Source organism: Microtus oregoni, unplaced genomic scaffold (genome assembly GCF_018167655.1).
Source record: "Microtus oregoni isolate MIOR12 unplaced genomic scaffold, Mior012 000163F_ref0000286, whole genome shotgun sequence".
Taxonomy (NCBI): Eukaryota; Metazoa; Chordata; class Mammalia; order Rodentia; family Cricetidae; genus Microtus; species Microtus oregoni.
The window spans coordinates 161741-183738 of NW_024544818.1; the positions used below are offsets into that span (position 1 = coordinate 161741).

At 40.9% G+C, this 21998-nt stretch overlaps 1 protein-coding gene across 2 annotated transcripts in view; it reads left to right on the top strand.

Moving 5' to 3' along the window:
* Window positions 1–21998, top strand: part of LOC121445188 (histone deacetylase 8-like) — a 222410-nt gene that overhangs the window by 61784 nt on the left and 138628 nt on the right. For both annotated transcript variants that reach the window (XM_041647194.1, XM_041647193.1), the window contains exons 5-7: window positions 8256–8368; window positions 12116–12193; window positions 12741–12849. In XM_041647194.1, coding sequence (XP_041503128.1) covers window positions 8256–8368; window positions 12116–12193; window positions 12741–12849 — 300 coding nt within the window. The remainder of the gene's footprint in view (window positions 1–8255; window positions 8369–12115; window positions 12194–12740; window positions 12850–21998) is intronic.

Genomic DNA, 21998 nt, shown 5'->3' on the forward strand with positions numbered 1-21998 from the left:
TGATGAAAAGAATAAGGTATGGTGAAAACATAATCCCAGGACTTTTGGTGGTGATGCTAAGAGTGGGTTCAATTTTTGGTTTTTGCTTTTGTTTGGTTGGTTTTGGTTTTGAGACTATGTAGCCTGGGCTGGCCTCCAACTAATGATATTGTTCAAGTCCAGTCTGGACTTGAACTCATGGAGATACACTTGCCTCTGTCTCTGCTTCCTGAGTTCTGGGGCTAAAGGTGTACGCCACCATGCTTTGCTATAATCCCAGGATTTTGGAGGCTGAGGCAGGAAGAGCACAAATTCAAATCCAAGCTGGAGTCAGGCATAGTGGTGAACACATTAATTTCCAGCACTCTGAAAGCAGAGGTAGCCAGAGCTCTGAGATTTGGAGGCCAGCCTGGTCTACACAGTGAGTTTCAGAACAGTTAAAGCTACACAGTGAGACTGTCTCAAAATTCCAAATTAATAATAATAGCAAATTTACGGTGGGTATCTAATGATACCCCATGTCAAACAAGCAAGCCAGATATGGTACATAGTTGTAACCCTACACACTTAGGGACAAAATATTAAAAAAGAGAGATAAACTTAAATTGATCAAACATAAAACCCTTTTAATCTGTGTGTGTGTGTGTGTGTGTAATGTGTGTGTGTGTGTGTGTATGTAATGTGTGTGTGTGTGTGTAATGTGTGTGGGTATGTGTGCTATGGTGCACATGTAGAAGAGGACAACATTGTGGAGTAAGATCTCTTCTTCTTTACTTACATAGGTTTTGTGGATCAAACCTGGGTCACCAGGTCTACATGGAAACTGTCTTTAGAAAATGACCCATGTCTCTGACCTCAAATTAAAAACTTTTATGCATCAAAAGACATTAAGGAAAATGAAAAGAGAACCTACATGATGAGAAAATATTTGTCAGTCATTTGTCTCATAAGGACTTACTATGCAGAAAATGTGAATAATTCTCACTACTCGACAGCAAAAAGACAAATTCCAGACTACACAGAGGACTTGAGTAGGCATCTTTCAAATACACACACATACACACAGAAAGAGAGAGAGAGCCAGCCACCAGAATCTCAAAAGATGTCTGGTATCAGTTATCAGGGAAACACAAATCAAATCCTCAATGAGATGCCACTGTCCATGTTCTAATATGGCTACGAGTTAACAAAATCAAGCCTTGGACAATACCAAGTGGTAAGCAAGGTGTGGTGACTCGTACTTGTAAATCCCAGCACTCAAGAGGCAGAGGCAGAAGGACAGCCACAAATTCAAGGCCAGCCTGCCCTATAATAGTGTGTTGCAGGCCAGTCATAAGACCTTGTCTCAAAAACAAACAAACATTCCAAACAGAACGCCTTATCATCCTCATCAGCTCCTTGAGGGGTCTATATGATTAATAGTTATGCCCTTCAGGCTGGAGTTAGGCATATTATTAGCTCTCCTGCTTTTCAATTAGTTTTCAACATTTCAACTTAGTTTACTATTTACCAGCATGGCTTCAAACATGTTTAAATTTGTTCAATCAGGTCTAGGGGTGTTTCTCAGTCCTAAAGTACTGGTCTCACGTATGTGAGGCTGTAGGGTCTGTCCCTGAGGCTGAGAAAGAAAAAGAAAGAGAAAGAAGAAAAGAAAAAGGAAGCCAGGGCTGGGGCTATAGATCAGTGGTAGAGCATCTACCTAGCATGCATAAGGCCCTAGGTCCAATCCTCAGTATCACATAATAAAAGAAAGCAAACTACCCAACAGAAGCTTGTGCACAAAAGCACCCAGCACAGTTCTTTCCCGTGAGGCTGTCAGAGCTCTCAGAGGGTATTTTGTTGAGATGGAAGCCCTCTAGCTTATAGCTGGCGGTAGGTACTTTCAGGGAAGCATTGAAAGAAAACATAAAAAGCAATCTGTAGATGACAAAAGACTTACAATAGCTGTGGTTACCTTATTACTGCTCATTTTCAAAAGGGAAAAATCTGATGAGAGTTCATTACAAGAATAATAATGCAGCTGACAAGGAGATGTAGTTGTTTCTATGGCATGCAAAACAAGATAAAAGCCAATCCAAAAATTGTCAACAAAATATCTGTAAACATAATGATTAACTCTTTTCAAAGAAGACAAGGTATTGTGTCTAATTTATAAAAATGTATGAACATTATCTTTATAGGGAAAAGACTCAGAAATAGCATATGAAAATCTGGATATAGTGTAAAATGAATGTATCAAACATTTAGTTAGATTATACCCAGAATCTATCAGGGAAGACAAATAAAGAGATTCAGTAATCTAGACTACATCTTAAACATTTGTATTAGGTAAATGATATGAGTCCCCAGTTGAAGACCAGTGACTAGGAAGATCCAGGATTCAAAATCAAGAAGCACAGTTATGACCAAGTTAACATTAAACAAAAAATCTCCTTAAATTTTGAGTGAAAACATTGTGTAGTAAGCCCCTGTGCTGGCTAATGTTCATCAACGTGACACAACCAGAGGGCACCTCAGTTGAAAAAATACACCCACCAGGTTCAGGTTCTCTTGTGGAGGGCCTACCCCATTGCAAGTGGTGCCACCCCTGGGCAGGGAGTTCTCTGTGAGCAAGCAGAAAGCAGGCCGAACAAGCCATAATGAGCAAGTCAGTAAGCTAAGCAGCACTCCTCCATGATCTCTGCTTTGGTTCCTGCTTCTAGGTTCCTGCCCTGGCTTTCTTTGATGAACTACAAGCTATAAAATACAATAAACCTTTTCCTCCCCAAGTTGCCTTTGGTCGTGGTGTTTTATCACATCAGTAGAAACCCTAACTAAGACAACCCCCATCCATGATTTCACATTCCTCTGTTTCAGTTCCTCATAATGAACCATGATCAGTCCAGCACATTAATATATTTGGAGGGGGGCTGGAAAGATGGTTCGTTCAGTGATTAAGAGCACTGGCTGCTCTTCCAAAGGACCCAGGTTCAAGTCCATTACCCACATGGTAGCTCATAACTTTCTGTAACTCCAGTTCCAGGGGATCTGATGCCCTCTTTTGGCCTCCACATGTGGTGATAGGTATGTGGTACACAGACATACATGCAAGCAAAATACCTGTGCACATAAAATAAAAATAAAGGAGAAAAATGTTTAAAAATATATCTGGAGAGACAGAGAACCAGACTGCATTCATATAACTTTTATACTGCACATTTATCATTGTTTTGTTTTGATATTATTGTTAATCTTTTATTGTGCCTCACTTGTAATTTGGATTTTATCATAAGCTATGTATCACACACACATATGGTGTTTACATACATACATACAGAAAAACATGATTATAAATTGCTTTGTACCTTCCAGGGTTTCAGGAACCCACTAGGGGTGTTGGCATGCAGTCCTCACAGATGGCTGAGGGCTGTGGTCCTCTACTTGTCTAACATTTGACAGAGCAGCAAGCTGAACTCTGACAAATAGAAACATATCATGGCCTGTGGAGACATGGATGATCTCATACAGCATACAGCTTATGAAATATTTATATTGATACCATTTTGCCATTTTAACCTAGGAGAGGCAAATCACCACTTCTGACCTGACAGCTCCACCTATGCCATGCACCACACAAAGCCAACAGACACCACACAAAGCCAACAGACATAGGTGCCTCTTTCTTTATGAAGTCAGACAAAAATCCTTTGTGGGTTTTTCCTCCCGGCCCTCTGAGACTTGATTAAGATAGGGTGATGGGCTGTTAAAAATAATGCTTGGCTCTCTGTTCTAAGTAACAATAAAATATTTTCCATATAAGAAGTAAGACTAAAGCCCTTAGTTCCTTCCTAAGTGAGAAGACTTTGCTTTCTTAAGTAATAGAGAAATATGGGAATATATCCCAAAAAAGAGGGCTTGTTTACCATATGCGAGGCCAGTGAAAGGGAAAAGTAGGGAACTAAGGAAAGTAATTCTGGGAAGACCCAGAATCTTTGTTATCTAAGAAGATCTCCCAGCAGGTACAGCAAAGCATTCCCAGCTTGCTGTAAGAACAGACCAAGAATTCAAAATTCTTTGTCTTTTAAATACAGAAATAACAAAACTGGCTTTTTCATCAATATGCTTGAAATTAAAGTTCTTGTCAGAAATGTGATAAATTACACACCAAAATTTAGCCAGCTCTGATGTAAACAAATATAACTCTCTTTTGTGAAACCTCTACAACTTTCTGTATCCTTTCTAATTCAACGTCTCTCTTGGTGGCAAAAAGAACACATCTTTTAACATACTTATATATAGCTTCCTGTAACTTCCATAAATAAAAGCAGAGCTAAGGAGTGGATAAATGCTTACTGCCTAAGCATCAGGACCAGAATTTGGATCACCAGTCCATATAAAAGCCAGGTAGACTCTGTGGGTCGCCTGTAATCCCAGTGCTCAGGAGGTGGTGACAGAGGAGCCCTAGGGCAAGCTGGCTGCATCTATGAGGGCCAAGTTAAGTAAAACACTTCTTCATTAAATAAGAGAAAGATTGAGACACCCAACATTAACCTCTGACCTCCACATGCAAGTGCAGACATGTGCAGCCACATACATGTATGTGATCACACATAAACACATAAATGTACCATATATTCATACACGCGTGCACAAATAAGAAGCAAATGCACATAAGCCCAAGGTTCTGTGCTAATGTGTCAACATTTCCTTAGAAATAATTAAATTAGGCATCAGCCAGAGTTTTCAGTTACCTTAAGATCTTACAAATTATCTTAAACTGGTAGAATACAAAACACAATTACTGTTGAAATTAGTTTGCCATAATAATGGCTCGACTTGGTTAAACAAATGTACATTTTGCATACTATTAAACATTTGTTAGAAGTAATGCTAGCTCATTCAGTCAATGAACCTGTAAATATTTAGGAAGAACATATCTAAGCAGACTAAAAATACTCCTGTATATTATACGTGCAAATGATAAATAAGATATAACTGATTTTAGCACGTAAATTATTAAATTAGTCTTAATTATTAACACATTTGCATAAATTATATGACCTTGAATTCTTAAAATATTTTTCTTTTCTTTTTAAGAGAGAGTCTCACTGTCCCCGTTGCCCCTCGATCCTCTCTACCTGTGGCAGATGAAGGCGCTGACCCTCCTGTGAGAGTGGGATAGCTGGCTATGCCCCCTCCCCTGTCTGCCAGGTGGTGGTGAAAGATGCCCTGCCCCCTCATCCCTGCCATCTGCGGCAGGCGAGGGAGCTGAACTCCCCCCCCCCCTTACCAGCTGCAGCACTCAGAAAAGCTGGCCCTGCACCTCGCCAGGGCAGCACAGTAGAGCTGACCCTGTTGGCAGGGTGTGGGTGAACCAGCCCCAGAATATGAGTTTGGGAGATCTGACCTACCCCTCGACTTCCAAGGGAGAGATGCTCCCCCACCCCTTCGCTGCCTGTGGCAGCTAAGAGAGTTGGCCCTGAGGTCGGAAGAACAGGGGTGCTGTCCTTGCTCTTCATTAGCTGCAGCACTCAGGAGAGTGGCCCCTGCACCTCGCCTGGGTAGCGCAGTAGAGCTGGCCCTGGTGATGGAGGTGGAGGTGAGCTGACCCTGAGAGCAGGAGAACTGGCCCAGCCCCTTGCTCGTTGCCTCACAGGACAGCTGGGGCAGTGCTGGAGACTTCAGCCTGGTGGTGAGGACTGGGGAGAACTGTCAGGATACCCAACCCTGCCCAGAACCAGGGTTATGAGTTGGCTCACCTCAACATCTATCCCGTCTACGAACTGCTAGAGCATGCGAAAGGGCTGGACCTGCAGGTCCAAAGCTACAGATCTCCACAACACAGGACAAGAGGATATGCAAGAGGAGTCCCAGTGAGGGCCCAATATCCACAGTGTAGCAGAAGCCAGAGGCCTCAAACCAGACCCATGACTCTTTGCAATGAACGTTTGCAAGTAAAGGTATATGGGCTAAAGGGTTTACTGTGTGACTCACTGTCATACACTGCAGCTTCTACAGTGAGATTTTTCTTTTCTTTTTTCTTGAATTTTATTTTATTTTGGGGGGAGATTACAAGGGCAGAGGGCAGATGTGAAGTGATGGGGAGATGAATGGGATTGAAATGTATGATGTGAAAGCCACAGAGGATAAATAAAAAGGAAGTTTTAAAAAAGACTATGTAGTCCTGAGTAGCCTGGAACTTGCTATGTAGACCAGGCTAGTCTTGAACTTACAAAGATCTGCCTGCTGGCATTAAAAACTTACTCTACCATGCCTGGCATTTGGATGGGGTTTTTAAATATTATTTTTTAGCACTTTGAAAGTCTTGGAAGTTCAGTTTCCTCATTTTTGGGGAATTTTTGCAATCTTATCTAAATGTGTATTTATTTCTATAAGCCTATGAAAATAAACGTAAGCAGCAGCCCACTCCTCCTCCCACGCCTGCCCCATGGCCTCTGTCTGCATCAGCTCCTGCCTCCAGGTTCCTGTCCTGTTTGAATTACTGTCCTGACTTTCTTCAGAGATGGACTGTGATTTGGAAGTGTAAACCAAATGACCAGCCCTCCACCCCCACAAAACTCCAAAACTCCCTTAATCTAAGAGCTTGCTTGCTTCTTGTTAGTTTAATACTAGGAATCAAACCCAAAGCTTTGCGATGCTAGTCATTGCTCTATGTCTGAGCTTTATTTCCAGCCCTTGGTTTTATGAGACAGGGTTTTGATGTGTAACCCATGCTGGCCTACAACTTATGATTCTGTGTCTGCCTACTGAGCACTGGGATTACATGTGTATGGCATCACTTTATGAGATTTTGATAATCTAATATGGTAATTCCATCCAGAGGTAGGAAACGATTACACATTGCTACAGAAAATAAAGAACTAGAATTGTCAGTGTTGTGGCCATTGTCATTCATGACCATCTTCTCTTTCCTCCTTTTACTAGCACTTACTGTTCCATCCCCAAACTGATGCTTATCAGGGTAACACACTAACTCTTCCATGTATTAAGACAGCAGATTTATAAAATGTAAACTTTCCGAACTAGAAACTAGCATGCACATGCAAGAACACTCAGAGCTACACATTTAATTCTCACAGAGAATTCGTGCTTGAACTCATCCTTGCTCTCCCTGGTTTCTTCCCTGTCGCATACCTAGTAACAAGCCATTTAGCTAGAATAATTGCTGTGTTCCCTCGGTGAAGCACAGGCAGTGTCCAGTGATTATTTTTTTTTTAACCAACTCGCTGCTCATCATCTTCAGCATGTGAACCAGGGCATCATTTGGAGTGTGGAAGATTTCACGAAGCTTTCTATATTACGTAAACACTAGAAAGGTTTCTCACAGTAGCAATGGTGCCATTTCAAATGTCTATGTGTAGAATTTTGTGTCAAATAAAATCTCATGGAAATCAGAAAGGGGGCAGGATCTGGATGTTTGAAGTATCTATGGAAACAAAAGAAACTAGCGCTTGGAATGATGCTTTAAAATAAGTTCTAAGTTCTAATACACTCTTGATAAATAGTGTTCTTTTATATCTAATCAGAAAGGCTCAAATAAAAGTGTAATAAAAGAGCAAGTGAATGTTGATAAGAGGCTAAAGTGATAGCACCCATACAGAAAAGTCACCGGGCGCCAGTGAGATCAGTGACAGTGGGTTTTGTGAAGCCAGATACCTTTAGTAGAGGCTTCTGCACTCCTCATTGTAAAATTGCGTTCTTAGAAAGGCAGCCACATCGCTGTGCCCAAAGCGTTGTGCATTTGTCTGTTTTACTTTGAGTTCTCATGACTAACAAGTGCCAAAGCATATTGCAATAAAAAATAACCAACCTGTGGGGTATACATAGAGTCTGTTCAAAGAACCCAGTCTCCATCTTCTGTAAACTTGTCTTTAAGACCCCAGCGAGGTCTTAGTGAAATCGGTGTTTATTGGTATGACCTCAAGGGACCCGGGGACCATGACCCCAGGGGACTACAAGATTGTTTTTTTAAATGATCCCCTAATTGTCATAGAAACATCATCTTATTCAGTATAACTACAATAGTCTGATCTTTGGAAACCACTGGAGTTGTGAGTAGGAAAACACTACCAATCATTCTGAATGTTTCCTTGTTGCAGCACTTCACTTTCTGATCATTCTGGGCCATTCACTATATAATCCTTATAGGTGAAATTTGTTTTTCTTAAAACATGGGGGGTTTTATGGGACTAGATCTCAAAGGTTAGATGCTTGGCTGTAAAGACTCCCTTGGACTGCTTTTTGGTTGTTGGCTGTAGCAACATGTTTTCTTGCAGAGATGAAGCATCTGGTTTTTGTTATCTCAATGATGCTGTCCTGGGAATATTAAGATTGCGACGGAAATTTGACCGTATTCTCTATGTGGATTTGGATCTGCACCATGGAGATGGTAAGCCCTCAGTTTCAAAGATACTTTACTACTAGGACAGCAGGCTTTGATCAATAAAGCTACTTCTAGGCAACTAATAAAAGGAGAATTACCTAATGCTATTGAAATATCCCTAATTGTCATTTCTGGGCTGGCTAGGTGGTGCATAGATTTCCTTGGACTGAAACCATTCCTTTCTCCCGCCCAAGCCGGGCAGGCTCCTGTCATTTCCTCTCTCCTGTCTCCTGAAGCTAAACTTTATAATAGAAAATGGAAGGATAGGAAGATCTCACTTGTGTTTACTCCAATGTCCAGGAAGCACTTTGGGGCCTTTGAATGGGTTTTTAGGGGAGCTCTTGGGTTAGAGGTGAGGATCTTCTCTCTCAAGGTACAATGGCTATAGGAAGGACCAACATTTGGGGGTTTTCATTGCAGGCTATCAGTTCACGGATTGATCACTTTCTTTGTGTTACCAACATATATAATCCTGGGATAGGAGTACATTGCTAGAAACAAAGAATTAAAGATAACAGAAAAGGATTAAAAACAAACACCACACACACTGAGAACCATTCTCCATGAATTTCTCACTACTTGCCAGGGTGAGACACAGCCTTGATTTAAAATGTTCAAAGCCTCTTCAGTACCCATTACAGGCGGCAGCATGTCACAGTGGCTTATTTTTATATGACCAGTGAGCCAAAAATGAGTTTCCATTTTTATTTTTGTTGTTGTTGTTTGGGTTTTTGGGGGTTTTTTTTGAGACAGGTTTTCATTATGTAGTTCTGGAACTCACTCTGTAGACCAGGCTGGCTTTGAACTCACAGAGATCCACCTGCCTCTGCCTCCTGAGTGCTGGGATTAAAGATGTGTGCCACCACCTCCTGGTGGTATGCATATGTCTATGTGTATATAAATGTGTGCAGGCGTCTAGGATGTTTACCGTCTAGCCACATGGACTTTGATGACTCCTAGCCTAGAGAAATGGTTCTCATGCAAGATTGTGCATCTAGCGGCCCGGGGAAGGTTATGTGCTGACTGCTGTGCCCCAGGTATCACATACTCAGACTAAGTACGTCACTCACGTAGTCTACTCTGAAAGTGCGTCAGTTGTATTACAGATCACACCTTGAAAACCACGTTCTTTATGGAAAAGTAGACTTTTTTTTCTTCGTTTTGTTTTTTAAGATAGGGTTTCTCTGTGTAGCCCTGGCTGTTCTAGAACTCACTCTGTAGATCAGACTGGTCTCGAACTTGATCTTCCTGTCTCTCACTCCCAAGTGCTGGGATTAAAGGTGTGCGCCAACCACTGCCTGGCTTGAAAAAGTAGACTTTCTTTATCTCACCTTTCAAGGCCTCAAATCAGCCTCCCCTCGTCTTTCTAACCATTTCTTGCAACTTTTCTGTTCAGCAAGCATATCTCAGTGTTCCAGACATGTTTCTCTAACTCTACCTCCTTGACTTTGCTTCCTTTTTCCCTAGTTTAGCAACCTCCTCCCTCACTGTACCCCTAAACTCTACCCTATTCATTCAGGTTCCAACAGCAGTGGGTTATCCTGACCACTCCAGCCCAAGAGCGTGCTGTGTGGCTGAAGCCCTGTATGTTCCTATCACTAGTCACTGTTTCGTGTTGTACTCTTCTTATTGTTCATTAAAAGTATCCTTTCTTCCTACAGAAAGCCTAAGTTCTCCCAGAACAGAGATCAAATTGTCTACTTCTTTCTGTCAGTACTGTACATATAGTAGCAGCTCAATAAAATATTTGTTTTGTGAATGAATAAATGCTGATGGAATTCAGAGTATTAGTACCAGAGTTCAAAAATAGACCCCACTCTGCCAAACTGTGTAGAATGAAATAAGACTGTCACCTGAAACCGTTCTTTGCGTTCGCAGTGTTATTCCTACACCATTTCGAGTTTCCTGTTTCAGCCAACTTTTACGGGGTGTTTCATTTCACTTTATTTCCCCTCTTCAGCACCTCTCTTCCAGTGACCTTTGCCCTACCCCAGAATTCTTACACATTTGCTTTATTTTAAATCTCCCATGATTCTGCCACTAGCATCCTGCGGGTGGCTTCACTGGCCCCTCCTACCCCCACCCTCACCTTTCCCTACCTAACCTCCCTCCTCTGGATACCAGCTCCACATCCCCTGCCTCTCTAGGTCCTTTTTAAAGTCCACTCTTTTTAAAACCCCACCTGGTAGCTTCTAGTGTGAGACAAAATACAAATGGCCACTGAACACATGAAATGATGTGTAGTGCCCTAACACTAAGAGAAATGCAACTTAGAGCCATTCCTTTGCCTAAGAGTTAAAAGAAATAACAGCTGCCAGCGTTAGTCATCGCAGGAGAAAACGGAAATTTGCATACAGGATTGGTGCAAATGTAAATTGCTCCATTTCTGGGTGTATAAATCATTAGCAGTTTCATAAAGTGCTCTTGTTTAGTACTTCTGCCTCTGTTGAAACGGTCTTTTCATTTATTTTATTTTGTTTACTTAATGCTTTCTGCCTGAAGTCTTTAACTGGTTTTAACTACCTCCCTAGGGCAAAACACAAGGCTTGGGAAATTCAAACATACCTGTTATATACAAATAGAGTTCATATTTTTTTAAGGTCTCTGTTGGCCTCTAAAAAAGACTTAAATACATTTAAGTCAACACAGAGACAATATCTTTGTTTGAAATATAAAGGAACACAGTACCTGAATTCACCAATAGCCCTTCCATTTCAGAGTGTCTGAGTATGAATGTGCGACCCCGAGAGGAGAGGGTAGCACTGGGCAGCATGGCCAACACCTAACTAGTGGCTTTGGAGGGTTACTTTGAATCTCAGCTTTTATCTCCCAGGCATCTAGTCATCTTCTGACTGTTAAAGAAGAAGGAAGACATCTGTCTACAAAAGCTCCCCCCCCCCATCTTCCTCCAGGCTTTAAAACAGTTTTAAAGCTGCTATTAACAACTGAAGGTGCCCCCTACTCTGGGCACACACCAAACCAGTTTGAAGTTGGCGAACAGCAAACTCCTTTAAAGTTTTATCACTACCCTGGGTTTCAAGAATTTAATTGTATTTCTCTCACTTCCTTTAAGCAGTTCCAAAATACAAACATTTGTTTTAGTAAATAAATAAACAGAAGGCAACATCCTCCTATACAGGAGCTGTTAAGGGACAGGACCGTGACTATTTTTCAGCAGGAAGATGGAATGTAAGTTATTTGGTGCTCATGGGACTTTGGGTTACCCACTTTTATAACCAAGTCTACATTATAGAGAGGCACCTCATCATTAAGTTTTAACTTAATAAAGTTGAATAACTGATTTATTAGTTATATTTGAAAGGATTACCATATTATAGGTCTTTGAAAAAGTCCCAGGAATTTAACTAGAAACACTTAAACAGAACAGACCATGAACCTGCCTGGCTGGTGCCACTTTTCTCTACTCTGTTCTGTGGATAGAGCCTCAGTTCTGGACTCTTGGTTCTTTCATAGCGATTCGAATAGACGTCGGGGTGAACTTGGGCATCCTATTGCTTGGAAAGAGGAAGCTCAGTTCCAGTTTGTCATGGATTGGGGCTATATTCTACCTTGTCTGTAATTACTGAAATCAGAAACCAGCAGCTTGTGTTCTCTTATTTCTCTGTCATTCTGTATTACTATAGCTGCCTTCTCCTCTCACCTCCTTCCCATAGCTACTTGTTTAAATTTGCAGGTGTTGAAAACAGGAGTTGAAGATCTGATGTGATCCTTCTGACTTTTTTCTCTTGGTAGGTGTTGAAGATGCCTTCAGTTTTACATCCAAAGTTATGACTGTGTCCCTGCACAAATTCTCCCCAGGATTCTTTCCAGGCAAGTCAACTGCATGCTCCCCGTATATTACATGTCTAGATTCTACAATTCCATTACATGCTTCTTTATCTTATTTTTATATGTGTCCATGCTGTTGGCACCTTATTTGTGCTAGTCTGTGTGAAATTTTAACTCATATCACTTCAAGTGACAGTGAGAAAGGGAATGACAATGGATAGATTTTTTAATTTGGGTGATTTTTATGGTCTGTGAACAGACAGACCACTTATCATTTTATCACATACCACATGTAATTCTGATAACTGAAAATTACATGTGATATTAGCTCTTATTGTTTTATCTCACGTAAATTACTATTTCTCAGTTTCCTTCCCGTTTTCCTGCTTCCCCCAACATTGTTTATAATAAATATTTCTCTGGATTGTTTTCATAGTTTCATCTCCTCAGGAACGGTTGTTAGAAGAAGTTAGATTGTTCTCCTAATTGACCATTTTGCTCTTCTAAATTGCTCTTGGACAGTCAGTCCTTTGTGTTTTCTAGTGCTCGTGTTCCTGATGCCTGATCATAGTGTTCCTGTCTTTTACAGGAACAGGTGACATGTCTGATGTTGGCCTGGGAAAAGGTCGGTACTACAGTGTCAATGTGCCCATTCAGGATGGCATACAGGACGAGAAGTACTATCACATCTGTGAAAGGTATGGCAGTAACGCCGAGCTAGTTGCAGGTAGATTGGATCTCGGAAATGTGCAATGTTTTTCAGTCTTCACAATTCTTGTTTTCAAGGAATAATTGGAAACTAAAAATCATCGTATGCTCACACACCTTTTACTTGGTTTTTTGTTTTTTGTTTTTTTTGAGACAGGGTCTCTCTACATAGCCCTGGCTCTCCTGGAACCCTCTGTGCACACCAGGCTGGCCTCAAACTCAAACTCCCAAGTGCTGGGACTAAAGGCATGCGCCATCACCATGCCTGACTTACATAGCTTGTAGATACTACTCACTATGCTTATTTAACATGCTAACCGTCCTGTTGGAGAGCACTAAACAGTTGGGCCAGAGACCAGAGGTATGACATAACCTCCTTTACAGTATGATAAAGGCCATTCCAACATAAAAGCTTTTAGGCTGTTGCGTGGAATCCCTTCACTGGTCCTTTCTTGCATGTGTGTCATCTCATCAGACCGACAGGGTATGTTTCAGTTTTCTCATGGAGACATGTGCTTTTCTCCACTGGCATGAATATTAGAGTTGACGGTCGTTAGTTACCATTGATTATTGCCGTCTACCTCTACACGCCCTTCCAAGTGTAGTCAGAAAGCAGAGGAAGAGGAAGAGATGGGGGATTGGAGACGAGGGACTGTTTCTCTGCCAGAGATAGAACCCAGGGCTTTTTATACACTATGCTATATCCCTCCCCAGCCCAAATGTCTTTTTAACCTCGAGTTAAGGACCAAATAACCAGCATACACATATATAGGCAGACAGTTTGGTTTGAAGGCCATTGGGGTTCAGAGTCCTACAGAATGGAGAGAGGTTAAACTCATATTCATAAAAATTAAGACTGGTCAGGTATGCTTTTCCTGCTGCCAATGGGAGTGGACAAGGTAAATCTGACTAGAAGTCCACTAGGCAAGCTCACTGAAAGTAAGCGGTATGGATGGGAACACGTTTGATCCCTACCCCCACCCAGCTCACATTTCGCCCAATTGCTGGTGGAAAACAGGGACTTCCCAGAGGAGCCTGCCTGCATTGGCCACCATCCCTGGCAGTTGTGTAAACAGAGTAGAACCATGAGAAATAAAAACTTCAAAGGCGCCTCTTAGCTCAAGAGATAGAGCGAGGCAAGGCATCGTGCATTCGGCAGCACTAGCCTCTTCCGCATCTTCATCGTGTCCCTTGTCCCTCAGATAACTCTGGATTGTCAGGCCTGTCACCGGTGATTTAATTGCCCTTCTTTGTTCCCCTTAGGCTCTGTTCTGTCCTTGAGATGTGCAGATCAGAACTGCTTATGTAACATTACCAGTGAAGATGTCCTGTGGTTCTCTGTAAAAGGAAATTTATTTTGTTTGTCTTTTAACCTCCTTCTTGACAGCGCCCAACATTTTGTTGGCCTTTTTTTAAAACCATAGCAGGACACTAAGTTGTTCTCTTCAGGGGACTGTCCACATGGCTTCTTAGAGCTCTTTCCTGGGTCTTAATTGAAAGATCATCATTTTACCAGCCTGCAAGTATACTCTGGAATATCTGGCCCTCTCTAAGTGGATCACCTTACATGTGCCCCTATTGAATCATCTGCCAATCATAAAACCTCCTGAGATTTTCCTTTGTCCCCCATCAGCTTGGCATTTCACTGCCTAGGGGGAAAAATGGAATATTATGTGCAGACTTAAGGATTTCCCAGCATCTACTCTCCTGAAGGTAGGCTACTATTTATCCTTCAGTCGTAAAAATGTCTTTTTCTCCTCTATATTTCTTTGTTTATGTACACCAATTCCCTCTAAATGATTTTTCAAAAAGTTAATGCCATGGCAATTCATGTTTAATATAGCCTTGGTATTAAATATAATTAGAAGCATTTTAAAAGTAAATATAGCCCCAAGGTTACATATGATTTCCCTTTACAGAGTCCATTCTGCCACAGGCATCGAGGTACACTGATGGCTTGCATTCATTAAAGAGTCTTCTGGCTTGTCAACTAAAGAACCAGACATGCACCAGTTTATAGAGGCAAGGATTGCCCTTTGAGCTTCATGAGTAGTCCAAACAGTGACCACCCAGAATAGCAGGCTTCCAGGTTTTCATATGAACCATAATGATGATTTCCTCTGCCTTTCTTCAGAAGTCAAGTCTGTTGAGGGCACCATGTCAAGCCACCTTTCACTCCAGGGGTGCCAGGAAGACTGCCTATGTCAAATATCTGCCCTTCCATTGTTGGCTTATACCTGACATTCCTATAACAGGAAGGAGACTTTCTATAATAAAAAAAAAAACAAGCCCCTAAATGAGATTTTGGCACAATCTCTTCCCCAAGCCCGCTCAGGATGAGGCGTTTCATTTGATGGACAGCAGACTTGGCAAAGGTTGGAATGCTGACCTCCTGACTGTCAGGCGGTCAGATAATAGAGTACAAGAGGAAAAGTATAGAGAAGGTGAAACTGTTTGACATCTGAATGGCTTTGCATAGTTTTGTAAATTCTAGTAACCATGCTTATCAATCCCAGCAATTATCCTCTGAGTACTTCTACCTAGTGTACTTTGGAACTAGAGTCCCTAACATGGGCTGTTGTTACAGCTGACCCATCTGCCTACCCCAGGAAGAATCTTAAAAGGAATAGCTCATCTTTGGGGAAAATCATGCCACCTGTCTGCTCTGTCCTTGTCACCTGTTTCGTTCCGAAAGCCCACTGGTTCTCTGGCTCGCCACGAGCTACAGAGATAGAAAGAAGCTTATTAGCGGCCCACATGGATGGCGTAGGATTCCAAGTTGTCTCTCAATTGCTAGTTTGTTCCTGAGCTGGTTTTGTCTGTGGAATTCATTGAAACTCTTCCCCTTCCTTCTCTCCTCTCTCTCTTTTCTTTCCTCTTTTCCTCATTCCCTTTTGTCTGTTTCTTTCTTTCTTCCCTTCCTTTAAAATAAAACAAAAAACAAAAACAAGATAACCTTTTCTTGCTTCTAACCTTTCATGCTTTGCCAGCTGGTCAGGCAGGGACTTAATAGTTTCATCACAACACTGAGCCCCACATTTAAAATTTCTTCTTATAATAGACTGGATATGGAAATAGTACATGAATATTTTCTAATACCATCAAAAGATCTGGAGGTTTTTTGATTTTGTTTTTGAAATGACAATTTCATATTAGATATCCCTGGGTCATTTCATAGTAACAACAGAGGTTTGTGATTTCTATAAACTTCCTGTAGGTTTTATGGGAGTTAGTAGAGCTGGCATTGTAAGTAAAACCCTTTATCAACCAGCATAAAGGAATAGTAGCATTACTATTGCCAGCATGTCTCTTTCCTCAAATGGAAGCTTATGGCTCCAGTATAGAGATTTTATATGAAACAAGATAATAATAATCCCACCAAAATCACTCCTAACTCAGAAAATCCTCCATACCATACTCAAAAAGTTTGGAGGAAAGAAATATTAAATATTGTCATCTAGAAGTGCACATAAGGGTGTGGCTCTGTGGTAGGGCACTTATGAAGCATACATAAAACTCTAATATATATATTATATATATAATATATATTATACACACACACATATCCATGAAGCGTTGGATTTCATCCCCAGAAATGCGTCAAGTAAGCATGGCGGCACATGTTTATACTCCTAACACTCAGGAGGTAGGCATAGGAGGATAAGGAATTCAAGTTATCCTTCACTACATAGGGAATTTGAGGCCAATCTGGATACATGAGACATGTAGGCTACATGAGACTACATGTCTCAAAGAAAAAAATGTTTTATTAAGAATATTCAAGTGTGGGAATGGAGAGATGACTCAGAGGTTAAGAGCACTGACTGTTCTTCCAGAGGTCCTGAGTTCAGTTCCCAGCACCCACATCGTGTCTCACAACCATCTATAGTTGATTCCGATACCCTCCTCTGGTGTGCAGGCAATACATGAGGACAGAAACACTATACACAAAATAAATAAATCTTAAAAACAAAATATTCTTCAACTGCACTACATAAATATATCATCCAAAGGAGACACTGATGAACAAATTCTTCACTAAGAGGACTTAGGAAAGATTCTGTTAAACTAGAGTTCTCACTCAGTGGCAGTGTCTATCTATATATGAGGATTTTTGCAAAGAAGAGATATCAACCTATCCTGAGAAATATTCTTATTCTAGTAAGCTATGGTTTTATGTTATTCATTGAAATAAAAATCTACCCAGAGTTGATCCTTGGGCTATTATTCTTTCCTATAGCGTATATTATGTAGTTCAAAACTGAAGTAAACCTTTGGTCACAGTCAAAGACCACCGACCTAAAGAAACTCAATCATTCAAAGACTGAATGAAATTTTAAACTCTTGATCTCTTTTAAATATGTATTTTTATTTCTAATTATGTGTATGCATTGTGTGGGTATGTGCATATGACTGCGGGTCCCTGTGGAGGTCAGATGTTGAATCCCCTGGAGCTGGAATTACAGGTAGTTATGATGTGTTTCACATGGGTGCCATCTTTCCTGCCCACCCCAACGTAATGTTTTTGCCTCTTTCCATTTATAAAAGAACATTAAATTTTTCTATTTTAATTTAAACTCTTTTTGCCGTGTGGGGGAATTAAATTATTTTTTTAAAGCTTATCACTTGCTTTTCAAGAACATTTGTGGTCCTATTCTGGACTAGATGGAGTAGCCAACCCAGAAAGTACTTGTTATTCTTTAGGACAACAGCAGGGTCATTAAAAGAATACCATATTTCACCATAAGCTTTTATTTCTCATGTCACTCACATCCAACAAAAAATGGGGAAAAACACATACATCATTGATTCTTAATCTAGTATCTTTACAGCATGTGCTTACAGGATAAGAACTGTCCTCTGACTTGAGCATCAACTCGGAACTAAAAGTCCTTGGCGTTTTAAGTGCAGCATTAGTTCTGGGAGTCCAGGACCAACATCTACCTCTCCAAAGCCTCTCTGACCTTTCTGCAAAAGAACTGAGCAGCTCCTCACTTTATATTGTTTATGAAACATTAGTTAACATGAAGGAGGAGGGTGGGGTGAGGGGAAGTTGCCTGTGCATACAGGTGCTGTGCTAAACATCTGACCTGTATTTCTCTTGTGAGCATGTGTGCATGTTTAAATATGAAGAAACTTTTATTCGTTCATTCTACAAAAATGTACCATGTACTGTATAACAGATACTACACTAGACACTGGGACAGGAAATAACGCAGAACCTTGCAACTTGTAGCTTGATCTCTAGAAGTGCACTTAACTGGGGCAGGAGTAGCTCTGAAAGTATGCATTGTATCATTTGATCTTTGTGACATTCTACACTCTCTGAAAGCAGGTATGATTATTCTCATTTTTATAAGGAAGAAAACTAGAGAAAGTATTGACTTCTCCAAGGTCATACATTCAGTAAGTAATGAAGCCTAAGTAATGAAGCCAGACTTTGAACCTGTGTCTTTCTCCAGCCATTGACTAAGTTGTCTCTAAAGTATCTCATGAAGTGTGAAAATCAATTGTTACAATTGAATTCAAAAAGTAACATCCCTTTGGTTTCTTGGAAAACTATATTGTAGGCGTTTGCAGAAAGCATTTTTAAAGATAAACCATTTAGCTTTATGCAAATTAGCCACATGACGTCTGCAATACACATCTATTGTGTATATGAACATGCAGCTGTGACTTTTGCCAGAAAAGAATCCTCAAGATTCAATTTCTAATTTTATGGACAGAAAACAAGAGTTAATGTTCCCAAATTTACATCTTCGATATAGAATTCTTGATTTAGGTCTGAACATGGAGGCTCTGAGTTCTCCTTTCCCTTCATTTGTCTGACTTCCTCCTGTAGAAGGTGAATGGTGTCATCTGTCATTTTATAGAGCTCTTCCTAGGGAAGTGTATCCTTTTCATGTGCCTTTTTTAGACCAGTATTGTGAAAGATTGTTTACTTCTTTACACTGAATGACAACACTTCTGACACCTCTCGGTCCTGGCATATAGGGTAGAGATTCCCCGTCCACACCCTGAACTACCCCATCAGGAAGTAACCTACTGAATAAAATGAGAGAATCAAATGATAGCTCCAAGGGAGATTTGATGGAAGTGTTTCCTTTCAATGTTGACTTTGGATGTTAATGTTTAAAGAAGAGATGTTTCAATGATGATAGCTTTTTCAAGAAATTACCTTCCGCTTGGACTTGCATCTGGTACTTCGCCCTCCGTATCACTGAAATTTAGAAACAGATAGATTCTCCGAGAAAAGAGGGCCCAGCAATTTTAATTTACTTCTTTGGGTTTCATGATGTGCTAACAGCAGTACATCACACAGATATTCACACATAAATATTTTAAGCAATACGAATTTTTTAAATTCTCTTTAGTTTGGTGAAAAGGGACGGACTCTCTAGAATTTGTATTTGAGTACAAATAATTACATAGACTTACTTCCATCTTCATCTCCATTTTCATTACAATTGGAGAACTGGCAGAAACTCACCACGCAATTACCTACCTCTCTCATCATTTGGGTCACAGCTATACTGCCTGGATAATCACTAGTCACTTTGGTCCGGTGATAAAGGTAACAAAAGCTGCCAATTCATTCTGTAAGCCTTGCATCTGGATCTTAGCCCTCCGTAAGTAAGGTATTTTTATTACATGCTTTTGTTCGATTTGATAAACTTCTATCCTGCCTCTCTGTAGTGTAGCAGATGTAAAATTGCCTATTGTTTCTGGAAAATAGATGAGTCAGACACTAATTAAATTCACTGATAATGTTAGCCACAGGTGGAAATGAGGCCAAAGTGGGCCGTTCATTTATTCTTCCTGGCTTGATTTGTCTTTTAAAATATTACATTCAGAAGGCTTTAAGAGCCTCACAATGTAGGATAATTTGGAGGGGGGAATCCTGTGCTTCATTAGCTGAGTTGTCCTGAGCCAGTGAGCTAACCATGTATGCCTGGTTAGACTTGTATGAGAGCATAGTGGGAACCGGCATCTGCCTTCACCTAGTCTTTAGGACCTGAAATGCATGCGGTTAGAGGGGCCATGCAATTTTCGCTTCCTTCGCCTCTCATCCAGACTTCACCAAGTAGCCTAGCACACTCTGTGAAGCAATGAAATCTTCAGAGGTAATTGTAATTGTTTTTTCCATTTAAGTCAAGGAGGACAATGTTCTGAATTCTGTTGAGGGGTCACTCTGCTACTCTGGTGCACATTGTCACTGTTCTTTCCTTGGTGATGACTGATCCCTGCCCCTAGAAAAAGTGATGTGATTCTTTGGCAAGAGTTTAATAGGTTCCGATGCTAGAACATATTCTGAAACTGCTCAGAGGCAGGAAGACCTTGTCCTAAATGGAATTTTGATAATCGTACCCTTAAACACCGGACTTTTCTGAAAAGGATCCCAAAGGATCTGTGCTCAGTGGAATGTTCTAATGTCAAAATTCACTGCTCTCTCCACCATGTGACCCCTACTTCCATTGTAATTCTACCCTCCCCTTAGTCTATAGCCGATACCCTGCCCCTTCAGTCCTGCCTTGGAAAACTGTTTAAGCTGTACATTAATGGTACAACTTTGAATGACTGCATCTAACACTGCCTTATGCCTAATAGCTACTTTGATGCATGAGCTGTCTAACTGGCTTATGTTGACTTGGACCATACAGAGGTTGAGTTAGCGCTGGATTCCTCTACCTGATGAAGAAGCCCGGTGCCGAACTTGGGCGGACCTTCATCTGCGTACACTGTTGCTATTATGCTGTCAAGAACGAGCCATATCCACTAGTACTTAATAAAAAGGCCTATCCACGAACCAGCTGAGTTAACAAGTGAACAGGGGTGGGGGCTTAGGGGAGGAGCAGAGAGAAAGGGCAGCGTTTGCCTGGAGATGCTCTGAGAGCAGTTGTGTGGGAGCTTGGGGTGAAAGAGTTTGTCTGCGCCAGCTCCATGCAGGAGAATTCCGAGGAGATGGGGAACTGGGGAGGGGATGGGGGCATCTTAAATGTATGAGGGGTGAAGTAGAAAAATATCTATCCTATTTAAATATAGGCAAGCATCACTAACTCAGCCTAATTAGAGGAACGCCAGTCTGAATCATGGAATATTTGAAATGCATTTTTATTACTTTCAAGCATTGGACATGCTAGTAATTCAAAATAGACTAACAGCATAGAACAGCACCTCAGGGAAGGGGTTTTAAGAATCATTTGTAATTAGCATATCAATTATTTGTATGTAAGTGGATGTGCACAAAGTGCATAAAAAGTTTATTCTCCTAAGTAGGACAAACATTCCCCAGCGCAATCCTGTTTACACTATTAATTTGCTTAGCCAGCCCTTTTTGTGCCAAGATAGATGTATGTAAGAAATGCTTATTTCCTCAGGGAAGAATGAATCGCTTCCCTGTGTTTAGTCCAGTAACTAAGAAGCTGAGCGCCACTTGATTGGTTTGGGATTTCCAGGATATGGAGTTTTCAATTTGCATACAGACTAGAGAGATTTCATATGGAGAAGATCTGGCAGCCATTGCCAGAGACCCAGTTTCCCCATCTGGATTTCATTGAAGTGATCTGGATTTCATCAAGCAACAGGACACTGATCCTAAATGATCCACCAGACACTCCAACATAGACATGTTTAAAATACATCCTGCCTGAGAAAAATAACTGCCAAAATATGATAAGTTGGAATTACTCTATGTGCAGTACTTAAAAGTAATAAAAATGCATTTCTTTTTAAGTCCCACAAAAACCATGCAATATCAAGTTAATGATGAAAATCAATCCCCAAACTTTTTCCTGCACACCTCATTGTGTGACAGCATCGCACAGATTTCCAATCATCTGGGAGAAGATATTCTGTTGTGAAGAGCTATACCAGGTGCTAACTATGTGGCGGGATTTCGGCTTTGAATCTTAGTGAGGCCCTCCTGAGTAAAAACGGGTGAGGGAAGGGCTAGGGGCACGTTTATTGTTAACAAGTCATTATTGTCCACATAAGTTTGAGAAGCCGGGCAATTGCATTGAAAAAGAGGTTTTATAGGGCAGGAAGAAATATGATTAGGAAATGAGAAGCAGAGATATCTGCCTGTATTTTACCCTACACAGATTAAACTGTGCTCTGGGTAAATGGTGAATTTTCCAAG